The following is a 25,473-nucleotide window of genomic DNA, read 5'->3' as shown; positions in this document are numbered from 1 at the left end:
AGGGCCAGGCGTGGCAGCAACCAGCAGGCAACTTGATACCACACAATTTGTATAGGTCACCCAGGACTGGCTGCTTGCTACTGTTCAACAGCAGCCCCCCCCCCCACCAAACCACCTGTGTTCGTGTCTTGCCTTGAAATCCCTAAGGGGTCGCCATAAGTCAACTGTTAATTGACAGCACTTTCCAGCTTTCCATGATAAGCTTTCGTAAGTCAAAGCTCACGTCATTAAATATCTAAGAAAGTGAGCTTTAACTCATGAAAGCTCATCCCCTGGAAAAAAAAATTGTTGGCCTTTAAGGTGTTAACTGGACTCCCATTTGATTCTACCCCTGAGCCCTAGTCCTGGCCTGCCCACTGCCTTACTGTCAGTGCACTGCATTAACCTCCCTGCACTTGCAGCTCTGTGGTTGAACTGAGCCACGCCTCCACCATCCGTTTCAGGAGGGACAGCTCTGTGGTATGTCTTGGCAGTGACATTCTTCATGACAGTTCAGGCACTCTTGCCATCATCGCACGGTCTGCACACTAGACCTTACACCGCTTGAATTCACAATGTGGTGCACCCAGTGAATAGTCATTGCGTAGCCTTTGGATCAGCACAGATGTGCCAGTTTGAATGCGTCTTCTGAGAAGATTCAGTAGCAGGGTGGTTAGGACAGACAGCGGAGTTCTGAATGCTCAGCTAGCCCCGCCGTCCTCCCAGCTTCACTCAGCAGGGCAGTCAAATCTGACAATCATGCGGCACACTCGGGTCTTGAACTGCTGAACTACCGACCTTCCACAGCCTGCAGTTCAGCATCTTAACCACTTGAGCCACCGCAGCTCCTTTTGCCTTTCTTACTCCTTTGATGATATAATTAAGATGTATCTGAGTGGAGGACAACCCAGTCTTCTGCCTGTCCCAGAGAAGCTGGCGTTTGCGGCAAGGCAGGGACAGCCCCCTCGCTTTGCTGAGGAAGTCCACTGAGATTTGGGGAGCGGCAGCCATGCTCTGTTTATATAACGTTTTTAATCTCTGAAAATGGGAATCCTCTTCCGCACGAGTGTAGCGTTCTGGGAGAGTTATTTCTCAGGGTTCCTCGCGCCACCGCCAGGCCAAGCTGAAGTCCGTTGTTTCCCCGAATCCCAGGTAAAGCGCAACAGGACACGGCGATACCGGATTTAACCTCCCCCTGTGTTTTCCCCAGATAACAAAGCTTTCTTTGTCATCTCCATGTCGGAAAACGGAGCCCAGATTTATGAACTCGTGGCACAGACGGTTTCTGAAAAAACTGTGTAAGTAGTGGGCTCGGCTGCCTCAACTGTTGTGCACGCGGTAGATGGCTTGTGGAGGAGAGAGAGAAAACTTGTGTTTGGTTATCTATGAAGCCGCTTCCTTGTCCAAGGGGAACGGCTCGCAACATCCCTTGAGGCTCTCCCCCCTTCTCCACACTCAATGGAGCCTCTATAGCACTGGTTCCCAAAGTGGGCAGTACCGCCCCCTGGGGGGCGCTGGAACGATCCAGGTGGGCGATAGGAGCCTTGGGTGCAATTGGGGGGCGTTGAATAAAAATATGTCGGCGGTGGAAGCATAAAGAAAGAGGAGTCCAGAACCTATCTAAAGCAGCCTTTTCCTGCCTTCTCCTGGTGTTCCCTGGGATCAGAGGGGGAGGGGGAGAGGGGTCCCCACAGCCAATCACAGCCATGCATTTGCAAATTGCATGTGCACCCTTGTAAGACAGGTGTTGTTGCTGGGCCTTGTAAGACAGGTGTTGCTGCTGGGCTATTGTGTGGTGGTTGCTGCCGGCCTGTGGCTTCAGGCCGACAACATCTTTTACTTACAACAGCTTTCCTTACCATGTGCAAATTCATCACTGCATCTTTTTGTCCACTTCTTGAAGGTAGATATCTATTGTGTGGTGGTTGCTGCTGGCAACCGCCACACAGTGGCCAACAACATCTTTTACTTACAACATCTTTCTTTACCATTTGCAAATTCGTCACTGCATCTTTTTGTCCACTTCTTGAAGGTAGATTTCTATTGTGTGGTGGTTGCTGCTGGCCTCTGGCTTCAGGCCAACAACATCCTTTACTTACAACATCTTTCTTTACCACGTGCAAATTCGTCACTGCATCTTTTTTTCTACTTCCTGAAGGTAGATTTCCAGGGGGGCGCTGAGTAATTTTTTTTCTGAAAAGGGGGGTGGGAGGCCAAATAAGTTTGGGAACCTCTGCTCCATTGGATACCCCCACAGCTAGAGCTCCTCCTGATTATGGCTCCTGAGTCTACAGGGCCGGCCTCTAAAGCTTCAGAGGGTGAGGAGTCTGATTATTACAGACCAGGCAGTTGGCCGTTTTTGTGCCCCTTTAGCAGGCAAGATCTGTATGTCACTAAAATATATCTGGCCCATGTCTGCTTTCAGTAATAGTGTTGGTTCAAGATGTAACTCTCAACCATGAAATGCTGTCAAATGAGCAAACCTGAGCTTGATCTCTTGCTACTTCCTGGTGGCCACCAACCTGAAGAGTGTGCCCTTTTGCCTGAGCCGCCATTCTCTCCAGGGAGAACTTAAAACCACCACGCTTTTGCCTGAGCCGCCATTCTCTCCAGGGAGAACTGAAAACCACCACGAAGCCTTTGGCTGAAGCAGCAAGCTGTAGTTTTGTCAGTGCACAAGAAGTGCGGGAGGACCCGTGAGACCACATAACGTTGAGGCACGGTCCGGCAGGGCATCTGACCGATCTCCGTGTTCCCTCTTCAGAGGATGGAGCTAATTTAAAGGCCAGCATCTTCCAGGACTTCTGCCTGAGGCATTCAGAAGACTGCACAGGATAAACTCCTCTCGAGAACAGTTTTGCTGATCAGGCAGACCGTGTTTGTTCATTTGCCTTACGCAGCGTCGCGTGTCCTGAAGTAATTATGCAAGGTTAATGGGATGAGCCCAGAATTGCTAACTTTTCCATGCAAAGGGCCGCCCATAAGAATAGGCAAAAGGAAGAATATTTTATGACCATGCCCTGTCTTTAAACCAGTTTGAGACAGTTTGGTGTAGTGGTTAAGTGTGTGGACTCTAATCTGGGAGAACAGGGTTTGGTTCCCCACTCCTCCACTCACACCTGCTGGATGACCTTGGGCAAGCCGTAGCTCTGATAAGAGCTGTTCTGGAAAGAGCAGTTTCTGTCAGAGCTCTCTCAGCCCCACCTCCCTTACAGGGTGTCTGTTGTGGGGAGGGGAAGGGAAAGGAGTTTGTGAGCCGCTCTGAGACACCTTTGGGTATTGAAGGGCGGGGTATAAATCCAGTCTCCTCCTCCTCCTCCTCCTCTTCTTCCTCTTCCTCTTCTTCTTCTTCTTCTTCTTCTTCTTCTTCTTCTTCTTCTTCTTCTTCTTCTTCTTCATCTTCTTCTTCTTAAAAATTACAGCATCGGAGGAGGAGGAAGAGGAGGAGGAGGAGGAGGAAAGAGATGTGGGTACTAAATTCCTCAGTGCTAGAGAATCGATAATGAGTCAGGGCAACTCTTGCTGTTTTGTTTGAAGTAGACCTCAGTCCTCTCATGACAATAAATGGTCTCTCATGACAATAAATGGTGATCCACATGATGTGTAATTAAGGTCATTAAGTGATCAAGGATTCCAGAGGTAGTTTGACGTGTCACACTAAAAAAAAAGATGATGATGATGATGCTAGATTTTGATCTGAGGAATACTTGTTCCTTATCTCTGCTAAATGTTCTCCGTTAGCCTTAATTAAATTCATTGATTTTAGCATTGGTGTTTAGTGCTTTTTTTTAATTGGAAATTTCTGAAACAATACAGTACCATGTTGTGCGACCACGCACTTAGAAGAACTCATTCAATTATACCTCCGAACATACTTCCCTTGCAGATTCCCAACCCCCAACTCTAAACATACCAAATCATCTTCTTGTGCTGAATCCGTTGCCATTCTGAACCGTACAATTTGGCACCAGGCGTTGCTAACAGCTTGGAACTTCATGGGGATTGCTTTACAAGGCTGTCAGCTTCGCTTGTTTAATAGTTTCCCATACCTTCTGTCCTCGCGAATTCCAAACTGCTGGCCAGCAGAGGTAATAGCTCTGCTTTATCCTCATCTGCCCCTCTACTTTGAGAAAAGCTGTTCTCCAGTGGTCCCTCGGTTGGAGCAGTCTAAAACCTGTGGACCACTGAGAGGGAAGATTCATGGGTAGTGAGACAAGTCTCCCGTTCTCTCAAGCATCGAGTAACCCCTTGAATGTCCAAGCAGCTCTGAGGCTGAACAGTGTCACCCACCGCGGGATAATGGATTTTGTGGCAAACAGCTAAGATGATGCTCCCTACATTCTCTCCCACGTTGTGGGAACCTCACCTGCATGGACAAAAGGTGTTGGGGAAACCCCAGGGTGGAAAAGGAGGTGGAGGGAGGACGTTTATTGCCACCAGCAATGGATGCTTTGAAAAAGAGGCAGTGGCATGCTTCCCCCACCCCGCTCAGCTGGGACTTCTACAGCCTCAGGCCAAGCCATGCCTTTCCTTTCTTCCCTAATGGAGTGCGGTCTGAGCAGTCCAAGGGTGGGGACCGGAGGCTCAAGAAATGGACCGGTCTTTATTCCAGATAAAAGACCAGTTTATTTGTAGAGAAAAGGTTTGAAGAAGAAGAGGAGAGATTGGATTTATACCCCGCCCTTCACTACCCAAAGGAGTCTCAGAGCGGCTTACAAACTCCCTTCCCTTCCCCGCAACAGACACCAGACACCCTGTGAGGTTGGTGGGGCTGAGAGAACTCTGACACAAACTGCTCTTTCTCAAGGACAGCTGTGCCAGAGCTTGTGACTGACCCAAGGTCACATCAGCAGGTGCAAGTGGAGGAGTGGGGAATCAAACCCAGTTCTCCCAGATTAGAGTCCGCGCACTTAACCACTACACCAAACTGGCTCTCTGTTTGAGGGTAGGAGAAGTGGAGTGATGCTTGAAGATAGGTACGGTTCACATTGGAGTGCCAAACGTAAGGGTGTCAGGCCGGCTGCACACATTTCCTTGCCTAAATCTACGGTACCTTTTGAGGATAAAGGCTGGGATTCGGCCCCTTCTTGCTCCTCCAGCAGCGGTCAGGAGCGACGCAAACAGAAACGATGAGGGTGCCCAATCCAGCACCTTGGTTCAGTTCCTGCAGGAAAATCGGGGTGCTCCTCCCCTCCCTTGGGGTCAGGTGGCTGTTTGGGGCCAATCCCAAGGGGCTGTTCACAGGCCCTGACCTGGATGGCCCAGGCTAGCCAGGTCTCATCTGATCTGGGAAGCTAAGCAGGGTCGGCCCTGGTCAGTACTTGGAGGGGAGACCGCCAAGGAATTCCCGGGTCTCTATGCAGAGGCCGGCCATGGCCAACCACCTCTGTTTAGTCTCTTGCCTTGAAAGTCCTGCGGGTCTGCCACAAGTCGGCGGCAACTTTTAACGTGCACACACACAGAGTCACAAGTCGTTCAGAGCAGGTGGCCCAAGGCTGTGTTGCTTCCTCTGCCCTGCCAGACTTCAGAGTGTCCTGGCCATGGTTCCTTAGATGTGACAGCCAATGCTCCCTCTAAGTTGTGGAGTCTTGTGAGCAAAAGTTCTACTTTGAGAGCTGCTGGCATTCAAGTGGTGAGCGAGCGTTTTGGCTACTGTATGCATTACCTTGCTCCGAAGCCCTCCTTCCTGAGCTAAGACAGAGATGTGTGAGCCGGAGGCTAAAAAAACTGAGCTAGCTCACACTAACTCAGCTTAGAGGGAACAGTGGTGACAGCCACTCTCCCTCCAGCCAACAGCCCTTTGGGATTTTGGACAACAGAGGCTAATAGTTCTATTTAGGATGCACAGGAAAGGGAAAAGTGACGGTCCCTGTCTCCAGACATCATTTCACGTGCGACACTCATCACACGTTAAAATGATCGTCGCCTGAAACTTGGGAGGGGTTGCGTTTTTCACCCTGCACTGCTTTCCCTGAGGTAGCTTATCGGGAGCTGGACTGCATCAGAGCACTTTTAGTGGGCAGCTCATGTTCACAGTACAGAAGGGAGCAGCTCTTAGTGAGGGCTTTTGGTTAAGAAGATGCTCAGTTGAACTGCTGCTCTCTTACGCCCTGCAGACGCAGGGTATTAATTATAACTGTGAAAAGTTCACCACAGAAAGGGAAATGCGAAAGTCTCACATGCAATTAAGATGACTTCCTCCGGTAACAAAAGACTTCAGCAGCCTGACAAGGTTTCTTTTTGTTCAGCTACTGTGTTTCTCAAATGGACTATTAAATTCTGAAGTGCAGGAATTAGAGCTGTGGGTTTTGGAGAGTTTCTGTTCCCAGTCGCTTTCTGTGTTTTTATTAACACTGCCTAGAGACACAAGCAGAAAGCGTTCTTCAGACACCTACTTTCCTTCCTTCGATGGCATCCATGTAGCCAACTTCTTAAGGAAGGCGACCTGCCCTAACAAAAACAGGCTTTTGTAGTGGTTGGTGTAGTGGTTAAGAGCATCAGACTCAAATCTGGAGAACCAGGTTTGATTCCCCACTCCTCCACATGAAGCCAGCTGGGTAACCTTGAGCCAGTCCCAGTTCTACCTCTCAAGGTGCCTGTTGTGGGGAGAGGAAGGGAAGGCGATTGTAAGCCGCTCCAAGACTCCTTCAGGTAGTGAAGAGCGGGGTATAAAACCAAGTCTTCTTCTTCTTTTCTCCCTTTGCTGGCCCACAGGGTTGCTTTTACTTGGTGCGCTGCAGGAGAAAGGTTGTACATTCTATCCGGATGTTCAGCACAGAGCCCTGTTTGTTCATTGGCATGCTATTCACAGAGCCCTGTTTGTTCATTGGCATGCAGGCCTGTGCTGTTTGCTGTTTAGAATGTTGCAGCCTGTGAGAAGAGGGTGCTTTTCATGGGCTCCTGCTTCCTCCCCCATCCCCAGTGCTCCCTTTGGGCATTCCCTGGTCAGAGCTTTGGTGCTGGTTTCTGGTCGCTCACTTTTCTCAGTGTACATCTTGTCAGTAACTGGAACAGCACAGACTTTCTCCTGCATCCTGACACTGGCTCGCCCTCGATTGATGTGCTCTTGCTGGGATTCATCGCGGTGTCGTTTTTGTCAGTCTAAATGCTGGAATATCCTCCTGCTTAGTCTGTCTCTTTTCTGGGGAAGCGGGTGAAATAATTTGACGAAAGGTAGCCATACAGCAGCCCCCTTGCAATCAACGACAGCATTGCCCGTGTGTGCACACGTACGTGCTTGAGAGGGGCAGGCAGGCCTTGCAACTGTCTTCGTTGCTTAGCTGTCCTACAGAGGTACTTCGCTGTTCCCCTTACATCTTGGCTGTGTGTTTTCCCCTCCCTAAAATGGTAGGACAGCAGTTTCCCGTGTCCTGACTGAAACAGCCCTTTGTCAAGCAATCCAGTCTGCACAGCAGCCCTGGGAGAAGGAAGCACGTGTGTCCTAAAAGCTCACAGAGCTCTTCAGGCTGAGGAGGCTCAGATGCAAATGAAATGTGACCGAGTGTTGACAAAGCTGAAACCTGTTGTCCCCTTGAATAAAACTCAACTTGTCCCCATCAAATAAACGTGAGGAGCGCAGAAACTGTCTTGGGGAGGACAATGTCCGTTTGTCCACTGTGTGACGCAGAGTATTGGACTGGACGGACCGTTGGCCTGATCCAACATGGTTTCTCTTACGTTCTTGCGATGGCGCCTCCTCCCGCCAGCGGCAACACTCAATTTGATTACCGTTTTTGTTTTTTTTTTACCGGCTGTCATTCTGAGAATGTTCTTCTTGCCTACCTGTAGGTGGCAGGACCTCATTGCGCGGATGGCAGGGACGGTGAAGGTGGCACGAGCCAGGAGGGTGATTCCGTTGCCACAGTCAGGGCCCTGCGAGTAAGTCGTCGTTTTTTTCTTTGGGGACGTTCAGCCGAGCAAAACTGCACAGGCCGCATCCAACCCAGGAGGATCCTTTAAAAAGGGGAGGGGAACGAAGATACTGTCAAAGTGTATGATTGGTTTGTTCTCATCTTGCAGAGAAGACCGTGAAGAGGAAGACCAGCAAAAACTGAAGGAAGAACAAGCAACTCTTGACAGCAGCATGCAGAGCCCAGGTTTTTTCCTAATGATGCTTACCATTGTACTGCATTTTTATCATTTTCTGCTGTTTTTATGCGATCAGAGCCTTTTATTGATTTGAAGGCCCTTTCAGGGGACTCTCTCGTGTGCCCGTGGGGCACCAGAAACCTCTCTGGAGCCTTCCTCTTATTTCCGCTCCAGATTTCTGTCAAGTAATTGTACAAAAAGCACGTTGAAGACTTAGCGTCTTCCGGCCCCTCGGGGCTTAGAAACCAAGTGTGAGTTTAGCTATCTATTAAAATTTTTATAGTCGCAATAAACCGGAGAGCTTTAAGGTACGAGTTTAACCAAAATTGCATTAAATGCCTCATTGGATTGCGTGTTGATTCTGGCCCTGGCGGTTTTTGTTTGTTTGTTAGAGAAGGACCTGGGCCTGGAGTCGCCACTGATGCTGAAGGCCGAGTCCCCGTCAGCAGCCATGTCGGAGAAGCTGGAAGAAGAGGAGCTCCTGCAGGCTGACCGACAGTTCGGCAAAGAACCCCCTGCAGACCTGCTGATCAAAGAACCCTCTGAGCACTACGACCACCCGAGTTCGGAACCCGCTTCTCAAATCTCAGAGGAACGGTGGGCGTTGGATGCACTAAGGAACTGTAAGTCACTGAGCATTCTTGGGGCACAGGGTCCCAGAAGGGACTAGCTTGGGCAATTTGTATGTGTCTGAGATCACCCGTTATCCCCCCTGAGCCAAACAGGCATGACCTCACTTCCTGGTCTAGAGATGGGGACTTCTCCTGTTGGCAGGGCAAGAGATCAGGTAGTTGCTGCAGCGGTGGAATCATTTAAAGGAGCGCTTCCTCCTCAGCTGAGTGGGCAGCATCGGGGTGTCACTGGAAGAAGAGGCTGTGCAGGAAGCTGAGTGGGGATGAGCAGGGCAGCATCGGGGTATCACTGGAAGAAGAGGCTGTGCAGGAAGCTGGACGCAGCGGTGAATGTCCTTCAGAAGGGCTGGGAGCAGTGTTCCCTCTAAGCTGAGTTAGTGTGAGCTAGCTTACAGTTTTTTGGCATCCAGCTCACACATTCTTAGGCCAGGAAGGATGGCTCCAGAGCAATGTAGAGGGAGCATTGGCTGGGAGGCTGGCTGAGGGGTATCCCCGGCCACCCACTCCTGGAAGCACAGAAAGGGGATCAGCGGAAGGGAGAGTGCGGTAGATCTCTTTTCCTTCCATGCTGAAGCCACGGAGCACAGCCGGGCATCCCCTTCCCCACCCCTGACCTGGAGGTCTGAGCAATGCTCCCGCTAAGCCGTGGAGTCTTGTGAGCAAAAATCCTGCTTTGTGAGCTCCTGGGGCATTGAAGTTGTGAGCCAGCAATTTGGTTTCTGCATAAATTAGTTTACTCTGGAGCCATCCTTCCTGAGCGAAGACAAAAATGTGTGAGCCAGAGGCTAAAAAACTGTGAGCTAGCTCACACTAACTCAGCTTAGAGGGAACACTGGGTGTGAGAGGTGTTTTTTTGAATCCATACAAGATATTTGTGCGATATTCACTCTGGGAAGGTTTTGCAATCTGCACCTGACTGGTTATTGCTCTTGCTGAAAAATAGACATGATCTTAAGAGGTTTGAAGGTTACTGTGCAGGATATTTCCCGAGGAAGAATTCCCATTTGAAACGTTGAAAATAATCCAGAAACGACATTGAATATGATTTTTCTTATGATATTGTACCTTGTTTTCATTTCAAACAGACATTGTTTACTGTATAAAAGATGCATTTCAAATAGATATTGCTCATTGCATATACAAGTTGTCTGACTGTTGATGCTTTGGGGTCTGATGTTCACAATTGTTTTCTGATTTTGTTTGCTACTTTAGATCGTGTTTATCATTATTTATTTTAACCCAAGCTGGGTAGCCATGTTAGTCTGTCTGTAGTTAGTCTGTCTTCATATACTGACAGCCTGTATCTAGATTAGAGAGTCTGAAGAAGTGAGCGGTGACTCACAAAAGCTCATTCCCTGCCACACATTTTGTTCATCTTGAAGGTGCTCCTGGACTCTTGCTCTTTTCATGTTACCCAAAACGGCCTAGTTGACGGCTTCCTTCTAGATAAAATAAATGTGGCGCTGGTCTCTGAGTCATGCTTGCTTTTTGTCTAAAATCCATTTGAGGCGAAGTAGCTCTTTAAGCACAAACAGAAGGTGGATCCGAGCACCCTTTTTAGAACAACTCATTAAAAGTTCCAGACACATTGGGCCAGTGGAACCAACACCTGTGAAAGTAGAATTCATGTGAACATTGTTTAAAGGTAAAGGTTTCCCTTGCTCGAAAGCCAGTCAAATCCGACTCTAGGGAGCGGTACTCATCTCTGTTTCCAAGCCAAAGAGCCAGCGCTGTCCGAAGAAATTTCCGTGGTCATGTGGCCGGCATGACTAGACGCCAAGGCGCATGGAACGCTGTTACCTTCCCACCGAAGCGGTACCTATTTATCTACTTGCAGTTTCCTGCTTTCGAACCACTAGCCTTCTTTAAAAAGTTTGTGTAATCTCCTAAATGGCCAGTCTAGTAGCGTGTATGCATATCCCAGGGTTAGGAACCAGCTTCTTTTCTAATTTGAAAGGCCACAAGAGGATGTCATTCCTCCACCATGATACTTTGTCCAATTAATCGCAAACAAAAACGGAAATGAGAATTGGGCAGGAGCTGCGTACCCAGATGTGTCTCAGGAAGGCTCCGCACTGATCCGCCAAGCTACCCCAAGTCAGAGAAGCTTAAGATTTGAGGGAAAGCCAGCAGCTTCCTCTTTCCCCCTTAGGGTTCACATTCAGGCAAAGAAAAGCAGTACAGAGATATGTATAATAAAGTAAGTGTATCTCATTCTTTGCAATGAAAGGAACATCTGGCTACATATTCTAGGAACAAAAAAAAATCAGTCTTGGGGTTACCATCTCCTGCTTTGATGTGTATCTTTCATCGTTGGTGAATGCCGCCTGTAGATCTTGCTGTTTCTCAAGAGCAGGCAAACTCTTAACATCAAATCCTTTATATGCACAAGAGGCAAACAGGGAATACTGAGACAGGATGACAAGACATGTGACAATTCTGTGTTTCTTTTCAGTGGGTTTATTGAAGCAACTGCTGATGCAGCAGCTGGGCCTGTCCGAAAAGGAGACTCTTGAAGACCACCAGCATTTCCCCAGGCATAGGACAGTTTCCCAGGGAGGCCAAGGAGAAACTGGTGTCCAGAGGGGATCGAGACACTCATACAGCAAGACATCCCCATCCGGGGTGAGTAGGACACCTTCTGGCTTGGGAACAAGCAGCTGCAGACCTTGTTATGGTCACCGGACTTCAGGTGAATTCCTGCAGCTGGGGGACACCACGTCCAGTAGCAGTCAGTTAACGGACCCCTTGAGCACGAACCCAGATACCCCAGTCACGGAGCTGGAAGGGGTGGGCGCTGAGGATGGCGGAGAGCACTTTTTTGATGCTCGTGAAGCCCACAATGACGAGAACCAATCAGAAGGCGAAGTGGCAGAACGGAAGGAGGAAGAGGAAGTGCAGTTGCGGATCTCAGGTGAGCGATCGGAGGGATGTAGCTTTGCAATGAAAGATTTCCATGATCTGGTAGAACGTCAAAGTTCTAAGATGTGATGGCTCATACCAATTTTTGTTTGAGCCAGGGCTGGATGCCAGGAGATAACCCTGAAAACTCTGGGCCAGTCCATGGTATTTTGTAGCTCCAAGCAGAGTATGCCGATCATCTCCTTGGCCTCTGGTGTCACCAGCTGGGTCCAACAACAACACAGAGGCTTCATTTGGACCCAGCTTGGCAGCGCAGACTCAGGAGGGAAAGCCAGTCGCTGGGAGTCAGCTGAGCTCCTATGGTGCATCAGTCTTGTCTTTGTTGTGCAATCCCAAGAAGCTGCTTGGGTGGCCTGGCTGGAGTGCCAGCCCTGCTGGAACATGGGCAGAAGTAACAGAGTGCCTGTGAGCATGTATTAAGTGTTTATATCCAGAGTTCTCTCTAAGCTGTGCTAGGGGGCACTGGCGCACAGAATTTTAGCTCCAGCTCAGGGAGGTTTAAGCTTCTGCTCACACTAAGGCATTTTTCACTCCATTGGAAACAGTGGAGGATGGGGGCACCTCCTTCTGGGGCCCATAGAATTGGACCCCCTGGTCCAACCTTTTTGAAACTTGGAGGGGGGGGGTTGTTTGTTTTTTAGGGAAAGGCACCAGCAGCTATGCTGCAAATTTGGTGCCTCTACCTCAAAAAACAGTCCCCTCCCGAACCCCAGATATCCCCGAATTGATTCTCCATTATAGCCTGTGGGGCCCGTTGACTATAATGGTCCCCATAGGCTATAATGGAGCTGGAAAAAATAGATATATTTGTTTTGCACACCCGTTATGCTTTTCAGTATGATTTGTAAGCTGACTTGAGTCACAGGAAAAGTGGAATATAAATATTTGGATAAATAAGTAGTTTGGGACGGTTGATTAACATCTAAGCAACTTCCTGTTCGTTAGGTTAGGCGGGGTTCTGACAGTGACTGTGGACTGGGGTGAGTAGACCTGTTCTCTGGAGGCCTGGTCTACCCCCATAGAGGCCAGCAGTTTCTGTAATGAAATGTGACTTGTTTCTGTTTTCTCTTATAATGTTTAAATTAGTCTTAAAATACGGTTTAAATAGTTTCAAAGAATTCATTCTGAGATTTTTACAAGGTTATGGAAGTAATCTAAAAAAATAATTTATGCGATAGTCAAATGTAGACTCACAACTTTAATGCTACTAGGTTTTTTTGCTCACAAGGTAGAATTTTTGCTCACAACACTGCGGAACTTAGAGGGAACTTTGCTTATATCTATAAGCCACAGCAGACCTGGAGTTCCAAATGCCAAGCTTTTAAACACTGAAGCTTTTGTTAAAGTTCACGCAGTGAGGAAAAAAAATAGGTATGTGCTTGGTCATGACGCACTGCCTCCCAGGCTGTCGTAGGGTGCGGTCAGACACGCCGTTTGATCTGGTGTCTTGACGGTTAAGCAACGGATTTTATCTGCACGATCACACAGTCAACATCTGCCTCCCATCCCCAGCCGTTGGTTTCCAGCTCAAAACCGCTTTAACCCGGAGTATTTTGTTACCAGGTCCCAAAGTGGTGTTTTCTCAGCTCTCCCGTTTAAAGCCGCATTTCCCCCCTGTGTGATCGCTCCTCCGGTGTCAAGCCACTTCTGGTTTAAACCCCCTCCCTGCTCGAAAGTTGCCCGAGGTTTCTGGTTTTCGCCCGCCATTTTTTAATACGCTGGCAGTGTGCGCATAGGCAGAGCTCCGCCACCGCATTTAGAAACAACGGTCACTTGTTGTAGTGTTTAGATGAGTTCAGGATCTCACGGAGGCCGTTTTCGGGTCAAAGATTTAAAGAGAAGTCTTTTGTTGGAGGGGTAGGATTGATTTGCCCTGGTGGTTCTGCGCATGCGCCATGATAGTTCCCCCCTTTCTACGGAGGGGCGCCTAGGCGCATGCGGAAACTGAGGAAAAATATTTTAAAAACCCACCAACACACGCTCCTGCACGTCAGTAGTGTAGATGCCAGGGAGCTACATGACTGCGCGGTGAGGCGGGATAAGGGAGGTAAGTGTGATCGCGATTATCCAGATCAAATATAATCCGGTCAGAACCGGAGCAGTTTAACCCACTCTCAGCACGCCGTCTGACCGCACCCGTAGAGCGTCAAGATGTTTTCTTCACAGGAAATTATTTGATCCTCGATGGATACGGCACAGTACAGGAGAGCTCCACAGACGAGGAGATGTCCTCGCTGGCGCTGCGGTCCACTGCAGGCGGTGGTGCAATGGACTCTGCCCCCCAGCAGCCAACGTCCCTGCCGGACACCCAGTCAGACAGAGGAAGCTCACCGTTTGTGGAGGAATTCATGGCCTCCCACTGGGAAGCCACAGAGGAACCCAGCTCAGGTGCACTAAGCCCTCCTTTCTCCGTAGAGTCGCGTACCCAGATCATGCGTTACATCCAGAAGATAGAGGCTGACCTTGAACGCTTAAAGGTACGTTAACGTTCTGCTACAGATTCCCTTTCAGCTGTAATTCTTGTTCACCGAAGTGACAAATTTGTGTTAAAGGCGGGGAACTGGGAGCTGAAGAGGACAGTTGTCACAGCGTGCTGGAGAATAGATGTGCGTTTTCCTTCTGACTGATTTCCATGGCAGCTCTTCAAAGCGGAAATTGGTGGTGGCTCGTAGGCCATAAATTCCAAGGCCAGGAGAGGAAGGATATAGTCTTTAGAAGTATATTTATGCCTTTAAATTGTGACTGTTGCAACGTACAAATATTCAGCTTGGTTTTCCAAAAGCAAGGAGATCATAAGCACAAAAGCTTGAAGTAACCCTGGTAAACCAGGAGCCCCCCAGATGAGGGAATGTGAATTGATGTCAGGGAAGAGTTTAAGACCAAATGTTGTATTATAGTTGGTCAGGTAAGTGCTGGGGGGGGGGGGGGGGGGGGCAACAGAAGGGCTGTCATACAAAGGATGGTGCGGAGTGGTTTTCTGCTGCCCCAGAAGGTTGGACCAGAACCGACGAGTTGAAATTAAATCAAGAGTTTTCGGCTAAACATTAGGAAGAACTTCCTGACAGTGTAGCTCCTCAGTGGAACAGGCTTCCTTGGGAGGTGGTGGGCTCTCCTCCTTTGGAGGTTTTCAAACAGAGGCTAGGTGGCCATCTGACAGGAATACTGATTGTGTGAATTTAGGCAGATCACAAGAGGGAGGGCAGGAAGGGTTGTCTCGGTGCTTGGTTCCTATGGCCCTTTCTTACACGCCCAGGGAAATGCTGATCGCCACTTTGGAGCCAGGAAGCAGTTTTTCTCCAGGCCAGTTTGGCCGGAGATCCTGGAGGTTTTTTGTCATCTTCTGGGTGTGGAACAGGGGTCACTGGGGGTGTGGGGAGGTATTTGTGAATTTCCTGCATTGTGCAGGGAGTTGGACTAGATGACCCTGGAGGTCCCTTCCAGCTCTATGATTCTATGAGATTCAGTCTGGCTTAGATTGAGTAGCCTTTGTGAAGGCCCCATAGTTTAAGACAAGAACTGGTGTGGCAGCAGAAGAGAAATGTGTTGCATCAAGGGAAGTCTCCTTCCACCTGAGAAAAGCACATCCACTAAAGAAAGAGATGCATGGGATCCCAAATTTGTGGGATTAAGTAACACCAACTTACTTTCCCTGGGGACCAAAGACTTGTTGTTTCACGACCCGCAGAATTAAGAAGACGGGCATGAAAAGCAGTTGCTTGTGATTTATTTTGAGAGATAGCTATTAAGCCGCACCTGCCTATCAAAGATATCCTCTCCTTATGGTGACAACCCTCCGTCCATGCTGAGTAAGACAGACGATGAGTGGACCCTGCAAAATATGATCCCCGGAGGAGGGGACTGGCCTTGGCCTCATCAGATTTGAGTCTGGCTTCCTGCTGTCCCACACACCAATAAAGAGGACAGTTCATTAGTCAGCTTTTAGGGCCATCCCTGTGAGAACTACATTGTTGGATTATAAATGTGACTGGCTTCCCTGGTATCTCTGCCCTCTAACCCAGAAGAGGTGTGCTCAGAAACGGCCAGGGATTCGGTTGATGTGGATCCTTTCCATAGGTTTTGAGTGTCCCCCCTCCCCACTGAAGCGGCCTGATACTGAATCAGACCCTCAGTCCATCAAGGTCAGTGCTGTCTACTCAGACTGGCAGCAGCTCTCCAGGGCGTCAGGTGGAGGTCTTTCATGTCACCTACTGCCTGGTTCTCAGGGATTGGATTGAAACAAGGACCTTCCGTATGCCAAGCAGAGGCTTTCCCACTGAGCCACAGCCCCTCCCCGTGCCCCTTCTCCATCTGGCAGATCAGCCTTGCTCTGCAAGATGCTGGGAAGCGGGTGGTCTTTCCCTCACTGTAGAGGTTGTTGCTTAAAAGAAGACACTTGAAAGACAGGCTAGTTGCAAACAGATGCTAAAGTTAAGGGGTTTTTTTGGGAAAATGTTCCCGCGGCTGAAGAATGATTTTGGGCCTACTTCCGAGGTCTGTGTCCTTGAGAAGGGCTGCAGCAGCTGTGTTTGCCGCCATCCCTGCGAGGCGGTGGCTGTATTCAGAGAGGCATCAGCTTCTTGATTAGTAGCAGCCAAAGTGAATTAGAAGTGTTCCCTTGGCACAAGAGTTAGAATCACAGAATCCCACAGAGCTGGAAGGGGCCATCCAGGGCGTCTAGTCCAACCCCCTGCTCCGTGCAGGATCAGCCGAGAGCATCCCTGACGAGTGTTTGTCCAGCCGCTGCTTGAAGACTGCCAGGGAGGGGGAGTTCCTAGTGACGGTTCAAGCGAGAGCACCGAGCTTGTTTCAGAGCCGAGCCAGTCCCGGTTCCAGTCAGTTTCGGGTCAAGCACCCCTCTCTAAGTGGACCTTCGCTACACTGTGCCTGATTGACTGTTGTTGTTTTCCTCCCAGGAAGTGGAGGAGAATTATGCCACTCTTCTTCAGCAAAGGCTGGCTGGATCAGCCCCCGCAGATGAGCACTCAGGTATGCCTTCCTTTGGACTCCCGGCAGCGCATTTCTGAATGGTAATGCAATGCTAAAATATTGCCGGGCCTTGGCGCCGAGCACCGCGGGAGAAGCCAGCTTGTTAATCTTCCTAGTAAAAGCGTCCAGAGCTTTCACTCTGGCTTCTGCGTCTTCAGAAGGAGCCCCTGGTTCCGAAGCACCATAAATCATCGCTCCGTTCTGCTGACGGCGCGTTCCTTCCTGAGCCTTAAGCGGATTGCGTGGCACGTGAGATGCTTCGCTTCCATCTTCTTCCGTCAGCCTGGAACTCTGTGAGTCGGTCGTGTTTCCTGACGCATCCGTCGTACCGGACTGCTGATCCCAAGGAGACAAACAGAAGATTAAGCCTGGGGCAGTCTCAGCGCGGGATTTCCCTGTGTAGATTCTAGAGGCTGATCGGAAACCAGAGTCTAACACAGCGGGAGTAGTTCCAGGAGGGCAGCCGGGTTGGTCTGAAGCAGTAGAACAAAGTTTGAGTCCAGCGGCACCTTTACCAGCAACAAAATTTAATTCAGTGTATGACCTTTTTGTACACGAAAGCTCATACACTGAATAAAACTTTGTTGGCCTTAAAGGTGCCACTGGAGTAGAACTTCTTTCACAGTGGAAGTAGAAAGAGACAGATCTGCAAGGCTCTGTGCATCAGACTCGTGTCTCTCTTTCCCGCTCTTGGTGTGCATCATGCCCTCTGCAAAGCCACGCTTGTGGATATTCTGGAAACCCCGGAAGGCTTAAAATTCCGTAGGAGCCGTGCCTTTCCCAACTTCCTTGTCAATATGCACCAGCTTGCAATGGCTGACTAGCTACAAAGGACTACATATATATGTTTTATTCTGCTGGTACCATGACCGTCATAAATTATCGATTGATTGGTTAATAACGAAAGGCTCACGGCTCCTGTTCAGTCACTTCACTTTGCTCCCACCCTGCCTTTGCAGTGAGCGGAAGCACGGGAAGAACATTGGGGGTTTTTTGTTTCCAGCGATGCACCTCAGTACAGAACAATCAGAACACTTCCCCTAGAAGAAGAGTGATCCTGTTTGCACACTTCCAATAGATGGTGGGGGTGTAATATCAGGATCCAGCGGCAGGCAGCCAGCGCCTTAGAACAAGGGCAGCGTTAGGCAGTCACTGCAGCTTGGTGGGAACATGTCCCGTCATGTTAGCAGCAGTGTTCCCCCTAAGTTGAGTCAGTGTGAGCTAGCTCACAGTTTTTTAGCCTCCGGCTCACACATTCTTGTCTCAGCTCAGGAAGGGATGGCTCCGGAGCAAACTAATGTATGCAGCAGCCCAATCGCTCGCTCACAACTTTAATGCCAGTCACTCACAAAGCAGGATTTTTGCTCACAAGACTCCTCAGCTTAGAGGGAGCGTTAGTTAGCGGGCTGCAGGATGGTGGGATGTCTCCGAACTCCACCGCACACCGGGTAGTTCAGCTCTACTCTGCTTCTTTTGTCCTCAGATAAAAGTTAGTGACGCTTTCCGGAAGTGGCTGGAGATCGGACAGGAGTGTCGGCCTTGCGCTGGTGCCTGCAAGTCCTCTGCCCCGGACTCTGTAGCAAGTGAACTCTTTCTTACGGACCGCCTGGCCCCGAGCGCTCCCGCACAGCGGAGAGAGAGTAGGGTGCTTTCTTTCCAGGCCTCGGCTCTAGCTCATCGGGGAGAGACGGTGTCGCCGTTGTCTCTTCCTCCTCTTGCTAACAGAAATCCTTTTTCTTTTTTTTAAATTCAGAAACGAGAAAAGGAAAAACAAAAAAAACCAAATGTATAAAGCTTTGGGTGTAGGATATAAAAAAAATGTATTTAGACATCAAAAGAAAACAATCAATGTATTTATTTGACTTCATTCCGTGTACTGAAAGCACACTTTAATATGTATTTTATTTTGTTGTTTTTTAAAAAAAAGAAAGAAAAGGATAGTGCCAGTAGCGCCCCCCCCCCCCCCCCCGGCCTAAAAAGCCCCTGGAAACGCTCTGCTACCGAACCCGCCTCCTGTGCCATGCTGGGTTTGCAAGAGCAGGCCTTGGTTTTCACCGGATTGCATTCTGAACAGTTACACAGCCAAGTTTCCGCCAGACTGCCGCTCGGAACAACTCTTGGGCGATGGGCGTCTCCCAGACCCTTGAGAGGTGGTGGTTCCAGTTACCCTTGGATACAGTTCCTCCATATGTGGAGGTTGAAGGAGGAGAGGAGAAGGCCTGGATGTTTGGTTCCTTTCCTCCCACACGCTTGGCTCTGCTTTGACCTTGATCCTGACTCTCCCGTTGGCAGGAAGGACTTGGCATCAGAACTGAAAACCAAAACCCCAGAAGCCTTTCCCAAATCAGGGTGAAGCTGTCAGAGCCACAGTGTGCGTTTGCAGAGTTGCTGCTGATGGGAGCAATAGTTAGCCAGTTCTATATGTCTTGCCGACCATCTTGGGTGCGTGCGTGTGGTTGGACGGGGGGGCAGCTTTGGTTGTGTGTTGTGGGGTTTTTTTGCACTGTGTGCGCCAAAGTGCTCTGAAATCACATGGAATCACAGGAACCCAGTGCCGCAGTGTTTCTCTGAGTGCCGAATTTGAAAGCGGGCCCTGTTTGAGAACAGAAACAAGAGGGCCGCATCACATCTGTTTACCCTGGGCTCCCCGGACTGAATACACATATAGCTCGGTCTGAGACGGGTGCACCTTCTCTGTAATGAATGCTTTAGGAAGTGGCTTCTCTCTTTGCGAGGGATCGAGAAATGCCTTTTCCCTGTACCAGTTCCCAAATCTTGGGCTGACCTTTTTTTTATCGTCGTATTTTGACCAGCCAGACTGAAATGTGCCAAACTCTAGAGCAGTCCTGTATCCCCCCTCCCCCCTTAACACGTTGCCATCCATGTATGCCCCCGTGAGTGGTGCAGGATCTTTCCTCTTTCACCTTCTGGTGTGAAGATCATAACTGCCTGCCCCATTAACACACAGGCACATCTTCCGCTGTAGCTCTAAGGGCAGAGAATCTAAACTGCTGCATCCCAGCCATTGCGAACCGCAAACCTCTCCTCCCGCTTACAGGGAGACGGGGAGTATTTCAAAGGACAGGCAAAGCTGGGCAAAATCTCCATCTCCATTCAAAAAAACGTGGAACGACGCCTACCGGGGATGGGGAGAAGAGCCGTACCTGGTGCCAGGTGTGCGCGCAGGTATCTCCTCCAAACAAAAGGATCTCTTCATACCTCTTTTGGTGCCAATCCAGATTTCACGCGCAGTTCTGTTTGTTTCCATTTCAGAAAGCTTTTCCAAGCATTGACTCCTAGAGCGTAAATTGTTCTCCCACCCGAAACTTCGTCTTACCCCATCTTGGCATTAGGAAAACAGAGTGTGCCTATGTTGGCACGCCAGAAAAGGATTTTAACGCCCCTCTTCTCTAGCAGGTGCCACTTGTTTGGCCTTGTAGCGTGAGGCTCACTCTTCTCTCTTGGCCTCTGTCCCAGATACGTATGTCTAGAACATTCGCAGGCCACGTCCTCGTCGCTGTCTATCATGAGGAGCTCTTGAGCAGTACGGCACCTAGCTGACTGTCTGCGCATCGTTGTCTCTGATCCCTTGTTGGCTGCTGCCTCTTGTGGCTGGAGAGTCTGACCTGCCCTCCCGTCTCCACTCCAGAGCAGCAGAGGGGGCCTTCTTAGCTGTGGCTTCAGAAGTGCATGCCCCAGTCTCTGATGCCAAAGTTGTCCTCTACGATCACCAACCTCAAAAAGACAAAACAGGGCAGCAGAATTCAGGTTTAGGGGCTGGTCTTAAAAGCTTCCCAGTCCTCTGTAGCAGCTGTAACATCAATGGGTTGTGTATATGGTGGCGCTTTTTGTCTGGGAAGTAAAATGGAGTGCCGCACTCCTGTCTCTCCCTCCCTTTCCTTTTTCTTTTTTTCTGTAGGCTTGTTTGTGCCGTAGTATAGTATTCCCTGTTAAGGGCATTATTCTGCTCTTTGGGGGAGGTGGGTGATGGTGGAGAGAATCGCTCTCATCACCGTAAATCTCAAACGCAGGGTCTGTCTTAACTTCCCCAGTGCATCTACTGTACCGCAGACCCCAGACCACAAATCTGACGTTGTGAAAGAGGGTTCAATGCTCAAGTGCACTTTGTGGGATTCCCATTGTTTGTATTTCAGTGTCCTAGAATAGCCATGAGAAATTCCAGCCAAAGAGACCCTTTTCTCCCTTTCACTGCCAGCTGTGAACATTCCCTTCTTTGGACTCAACAGAGGAATGGAACAATTCCTGTTTCAGAATCTCTTCTTCCTCCCCCCGCCCCATGTCTACGCCACAGCACTTCTTAGGAATTTGTGTGTGTGTTTTTTTAACTCGAGTTTATGGAACCAGCATGCCGAGGCTTGGATTCCAAAGCCAAGGCCTGGATCCACATGACAGCCGCTGCGAAGGGCCATCAGTTGTGTGGATCCTGACCTGGTCTACTCCCGAGGTGGCAGAGTGGGCTGTGTGATGGTGTCGCTTTGCGGGTGCCTGGGACCACAAGCAAAGAAGCCGGAGGCGAAGATTGTGGTCTCTTTTAGAGGGGACCCACCATCAACGAAAGGGCCAAGGCAGCCGTCTCCATTTGTTTGTGGGTGGGTGTTTATCTGAAATTCTACATTTGTTCTCAATTAGCAGCTTTTTATTAGTGATAAGTACCCTTTGGGTAAGGCAGCAGTTGGCTTTTTAAAAGCAGTACCATAAGAACCTGACTGACTGCACATCGGGGATTGCATTTTTAATACTTTTCCATGGTTTGAACAGCCCAGTTGGGAGAAAACTAGCAAACAGATTCTAGGCCAGGCTGTGCCTTGTTGAGCTAGTCTGGTACTTGCAGGATACTTGCAAGACTTCCCTGACCTGCAGTCTAATGTGATGCAGACCGTTCTGCCATCTCCTCTTGCAGCGTGTGTAGATCAGGTCTTAAACACAGGAGTGTGAGAAGGCAATATCAGAAGGGGTGTGTGTGTTGGCTCTGTGCAGGGGAGGGTGGCTTTTCCCCTCCAACAGTTGTGGGCCCAATCTCATTTGGACCATGCCACTTGTGTTTTGCACTGCTAACCTTCCCAACCCATCTTGATGGGAACAGAGATAGTGCAGCCAAAAAAGGGGAGAAAAACACAACCTTACACAAGAAAGGTAACCAAAAGGTTGAGGCAACCCCCCCCCCTCGGAAACTAAAATATACCTACGCATGTCGTGCTAATGTACAAAATATCATCTATAATTTGATTCTACATTCAGTAGTGCTAAAATATCATCTAAAAACCACAGTCCTATGGTTCTGCATATAAGTACCTATTCTTAATATAAAGACAAATGTCCAATCATATAAATACAGGTTGAAAGGTACAAATTATATCCATATACAAAAACCAATACCAAACGCATTTTGGCTAAAAGCCTTCCTCAGTGGGAGAATTCAAAGCGAGTTCTCCATAAATCATTCCGTTAACTTATGATGCCACTTACACTGGCGTGAGGAATATAATTGAAAAACATTGGTACCTTTTGTCTGACATCCGTGGATATAGATCAAAACCTCTATTTACTTTCAAGAGGGCTAAACATCTTAAAGATATGTTGGTCAGCAGTACACTTAAAGAACATACTTCAGACGATACCCTGGCAGGTGTTGGGGACAGTCCAAAAGGTTACTTTCCATGCGGCAATTGTTCTTTTTTGTGGCCTTTGCCTTAAAACCAATGCATCCCAAAATTCTTTAATGACCAGAAGGTACTCTATTAGTTCTTTCGTTAATTGTAGTTCTAGAGGGGTCATTTATTGTATACAATGCCCGTGCGATTTGCCCTATGTAGGAATGACCATGCGGCCGGTTAAAGTGAGAATATCTGAACACAGAAGCTGCATCAGGCAGCAAAAATCACCAGCTCTGTTTGTGAAGCATTTCATGTCCTTGGGCACTCTTCACAACAAATTTGACTTTTGAAGAAAAGGGAGTCCTTCTGGATCTTCATGTTGGGTAATCTGGTGCCAAGAGATTTGAACGAAGAAAATGATTGGCTGTGTCTCTGATGGGCTTGGCTGCTTTCTGGATTGAGGCGTGCAAGTGGGCTGGTGCAGTTTTCCTCTCCTGGGTGCTGCTGATTACCTCTGTGTCTCTGTGATTTTTCTCGATCTTCCATTGCATCACATTTTCCCCACCCCCACCTTTTCCATATAGTCAGGGGGGTGGACTACCATAGTGCTGATTCTTTTCTTTTTGTACCTGAGCTCTCTGTTGGAGCACTGAGCATTGCAGATTGGGCCTAGGCAGGTAAATATTGCACCATTTAGTCCCCTCCCCCCCCCCCCCCCCCGCTTTTTAAATTTTTTATTATACCTTTTTTCTAAAATTTAGGAGACTCTTTAATTTGCGGTTGTTTAGTCTTATATGTGTATTTTAGATCCGTGGACCTTTGAAATATTATACATCTTGATGAGTTGCCCATGTTGCATCTCAAGAATATTTACCAACACTTACTCCACGGGTGAACATCTCAGTGTGAGTAAGGTAGCTATCCCAGTTCCATATATTTCAAAATATTGTAATTTTTTTTAAATGTTGCTTAACAGATAGACAATTATTTTTCTCCTTCCCCCTTCATTTTAGGTCCATTCTGTATATGATGAGTTTTATGTATATTTTTGTTAAATTTATGGAGTGCTCAGTTTTAATTGTACCACTGAGGAAGGCTTTTAGCCGAAACGCATTTGGTATTGATTCTTGTATATGGATATAATTTGTACCTTTTAACCGATATTTATATGATTGGACATCTGTCTTTTTATTAGAAATAGGTAGAACCATGCCGAACCATAGGGCTGGGGGTAGGGTTGGAACAGTGTCACTTATGATTGATAGATTTAATTTATATCCCGCCCTCCCCGGCTCAGGGCGGCTTACAGAACATACATATAAAAACGCAACAACAGTTAATATAAATACAGTGTTAAAACCAAAACATAATAATAAAACATGATAATAAAGTGCTAGCATAGTTCTTCACTTATGGACCTTGAGCGTGCAAAAAAGCTTTAGCGTCATCCTTGACTTCAGTCAAGGTCTTGCAGAGAGTCACAGAGTCCTCTTTCGTGCGGCCCTAAACTTTTACTTAGAAACGGTTGCTCTGGGTAAAACCAGGCATCCATGTTAACGTTTTTGCCTCACCATTCTGAATGCAGCTTCTCCAAATTTGACTTCCTTGCCCCATCCTTCCTTGTATTGCCCACCCCACCCCACCCCACCCACGTGCCAACTGAAGAAGCAGATATACTCCAAAGGTGTACTGCCACCAGCAAAATACTTGGCTTTTTCTTTTTTATGTTTGAAACTCTAACTACTAGAATCCCCCCCCCCCCCGTTCTGCCGTGTTACGCTGTACAATCAAGTATTCCTTTTAACAGATTTTACTTTTTTTTTTTTTTTTAAGGAAAAATAAAAAACCCAATCTGGAAGTATTCTTTGAAAAGTGACACACACACACACACACACACACACACACAGCTTCCTTTTATTAACGATCCTGTATTTTTAACTGATCATGTTTAAATGTCTAAGAAAAAAAAGAAGAGTTTATTGTTCTAATTATCCAGATGTATGTATGTTTGTAAAATAGCGCTCATTAATTAGCTGATAAGGTTGTATGTTTTTGGAACAAAATATTGGTCATTAAAAAAAAACCTGAGTTTTGTTTTGATTTTTTTTTAAAAAAAATCTGGGAAATAGAAAATCCAAGCATTCGAATACCAGTAAATAAGCTTAAAGGAACCAACCTTTTGACTGTGACGTGTCGTGGTGTTTTGTTTTGTTTTTAATCATTGAATCGCCTGGAACTTGGCAGCATAAGCTGGGGGGGGGGGCCTTGACTGGCACATGAAACTGTTTAATATTTGGTGTAGCTGACCTTTCTGATCCACTCACGCGGGGCCAGGTCTTCTCTTCTGTTCAGTGCTGCTGGTTCATGTTGATTTGGCAGCTCTGTGCCGCGCCAGACTTCCTGTGGGGTACCTGTGAGAGGAATGGCATACTCTCCCCCCCTCTTCTGGAATCCAGTGTGTCCTGGGGTTCAACAGGGAGCATCTGGCCATTGCAAAATGAATCATAAATTTTGTGTATTTTTAAACCATATCTCTACAAAGCCTCAAGCTTCAGATTTCCTCTTGTTTCATGGTTTCCATCACTGTTGATCTTTCAGTTGGGGAAGGTCCAAAACTGATCCGAAAAACATTCCCGGGAGACCTGGTTCGGCTAACAAGCATCCATCTCAATTTTCTTCTCCATCTGTACTATTTCCTGCTCTCTCACAGTTACTTAATTAAATGTATCAGTGGTTGTTTAACAAGGTTTAATCACCCATTTATTTTGGCAATAGGCTGTTCAGGGCATTGAGGGCGAGGTGAATGGTTGCTGGGTGCCACGCCCCCTCCACCCACACCCACCCCCCGAAAACACTAGAGTTGTGAAAGTAACAAGGCTTGGATTCGAACCCAGAGGCTGGATCCAAAGAAGGTTTTCTGCTCCTCCAAGGGAATCTTCTGATCCAACCTTGTAGTTTGGATCTCTCTCCAAATTTGCTCTTATGAGAGAGGAGCTGTTTGCATAGAACAGAATTGAAAATACATGACTGGCCAAGGAGGATGAGGGGTTAGCAAAGGAAGGTCATGGTTTATCTGCAAGTAGCATATCTTGCCCTGAAAGGTGGATGAGAAAGGGCTGGTAGGTCCCAAAGTTGCATAACGGGAGGGTCATTTTGCAAACAGCAAAAAGCCGAGGTTGTAGGTACCAGCAGGAAGACACACACACCCAGTGAGTGCACCAGTATGATACACGTCATGTTCAAATCAATGC

General features: G+C 48.2%; 1 protein-coding gene across 1 annotated transcript in view; it reads left to right on the top strand.

The window, feature by feature from the left end:
• Positions 1-18,269, top strand: part of ARHGEF12 (Rho guanine nucleotide exchange factor 12) — a 140,424-nt gene extending 122,155 nt beyond the window's left edge. The window contains exons 34-41 of the mRNA XM_015408614.1: positions 1,190-1,277; positions 7,768-7,857; positions 7,999-8,075; positions 8,460-8,690; positions 11,155-11,613; positions 13,788-14,098; positions 16,535-16,607; positions 18,091-18,269. Of these exons, the coding sequence (XP_015264100.1) occupies positions 1,190-1,277; positions 7,768-7,857; positions 7,999-8,075; positions 8,460-8,690; positions 11,155-11,613; positions 13,788-14,098; positions 16,535-16,607; positions 18,091-18,101 (1,340 nt within the window). The 3' untranslated portion in view covers positions 18,102-18,269. The remainder of the gene's footprint in view (positions 1-1,189; positions 1,278-7,767; positions 7,858-7,998; positions 8,076-8,459; positions 8,691-11,154; positions 11,614-13,787; positions 14,099-16,534; positions 16,608-18,090) is intronic.
• The last annotated feature ends 7,204 nt before the right edge of the window (positions 18,270-25,473 follow it).

The sequence above is a fragment of the Gekko japonicus genome, unplaced genomic scaffold, assembly GCF_001447785.1.
Source record: "Gekko japonicus isolate JY-2015 unplaced genomic scaffold, Gekko_japonicus_V1.1 scaffold1744, whole genome shotgun sequence".
Lineage (NCBI taxonomy): Eukaryota > Metazoa > Chordata > Lepidosauria > Squamata > Gekkonidae > Gekko > Gekko japonicus.
The sequence above is the reverse complement of the archived record's forward strand: the minus strand, read 5'-3'. Positions and strand labels throughout refer to the sequence as shown.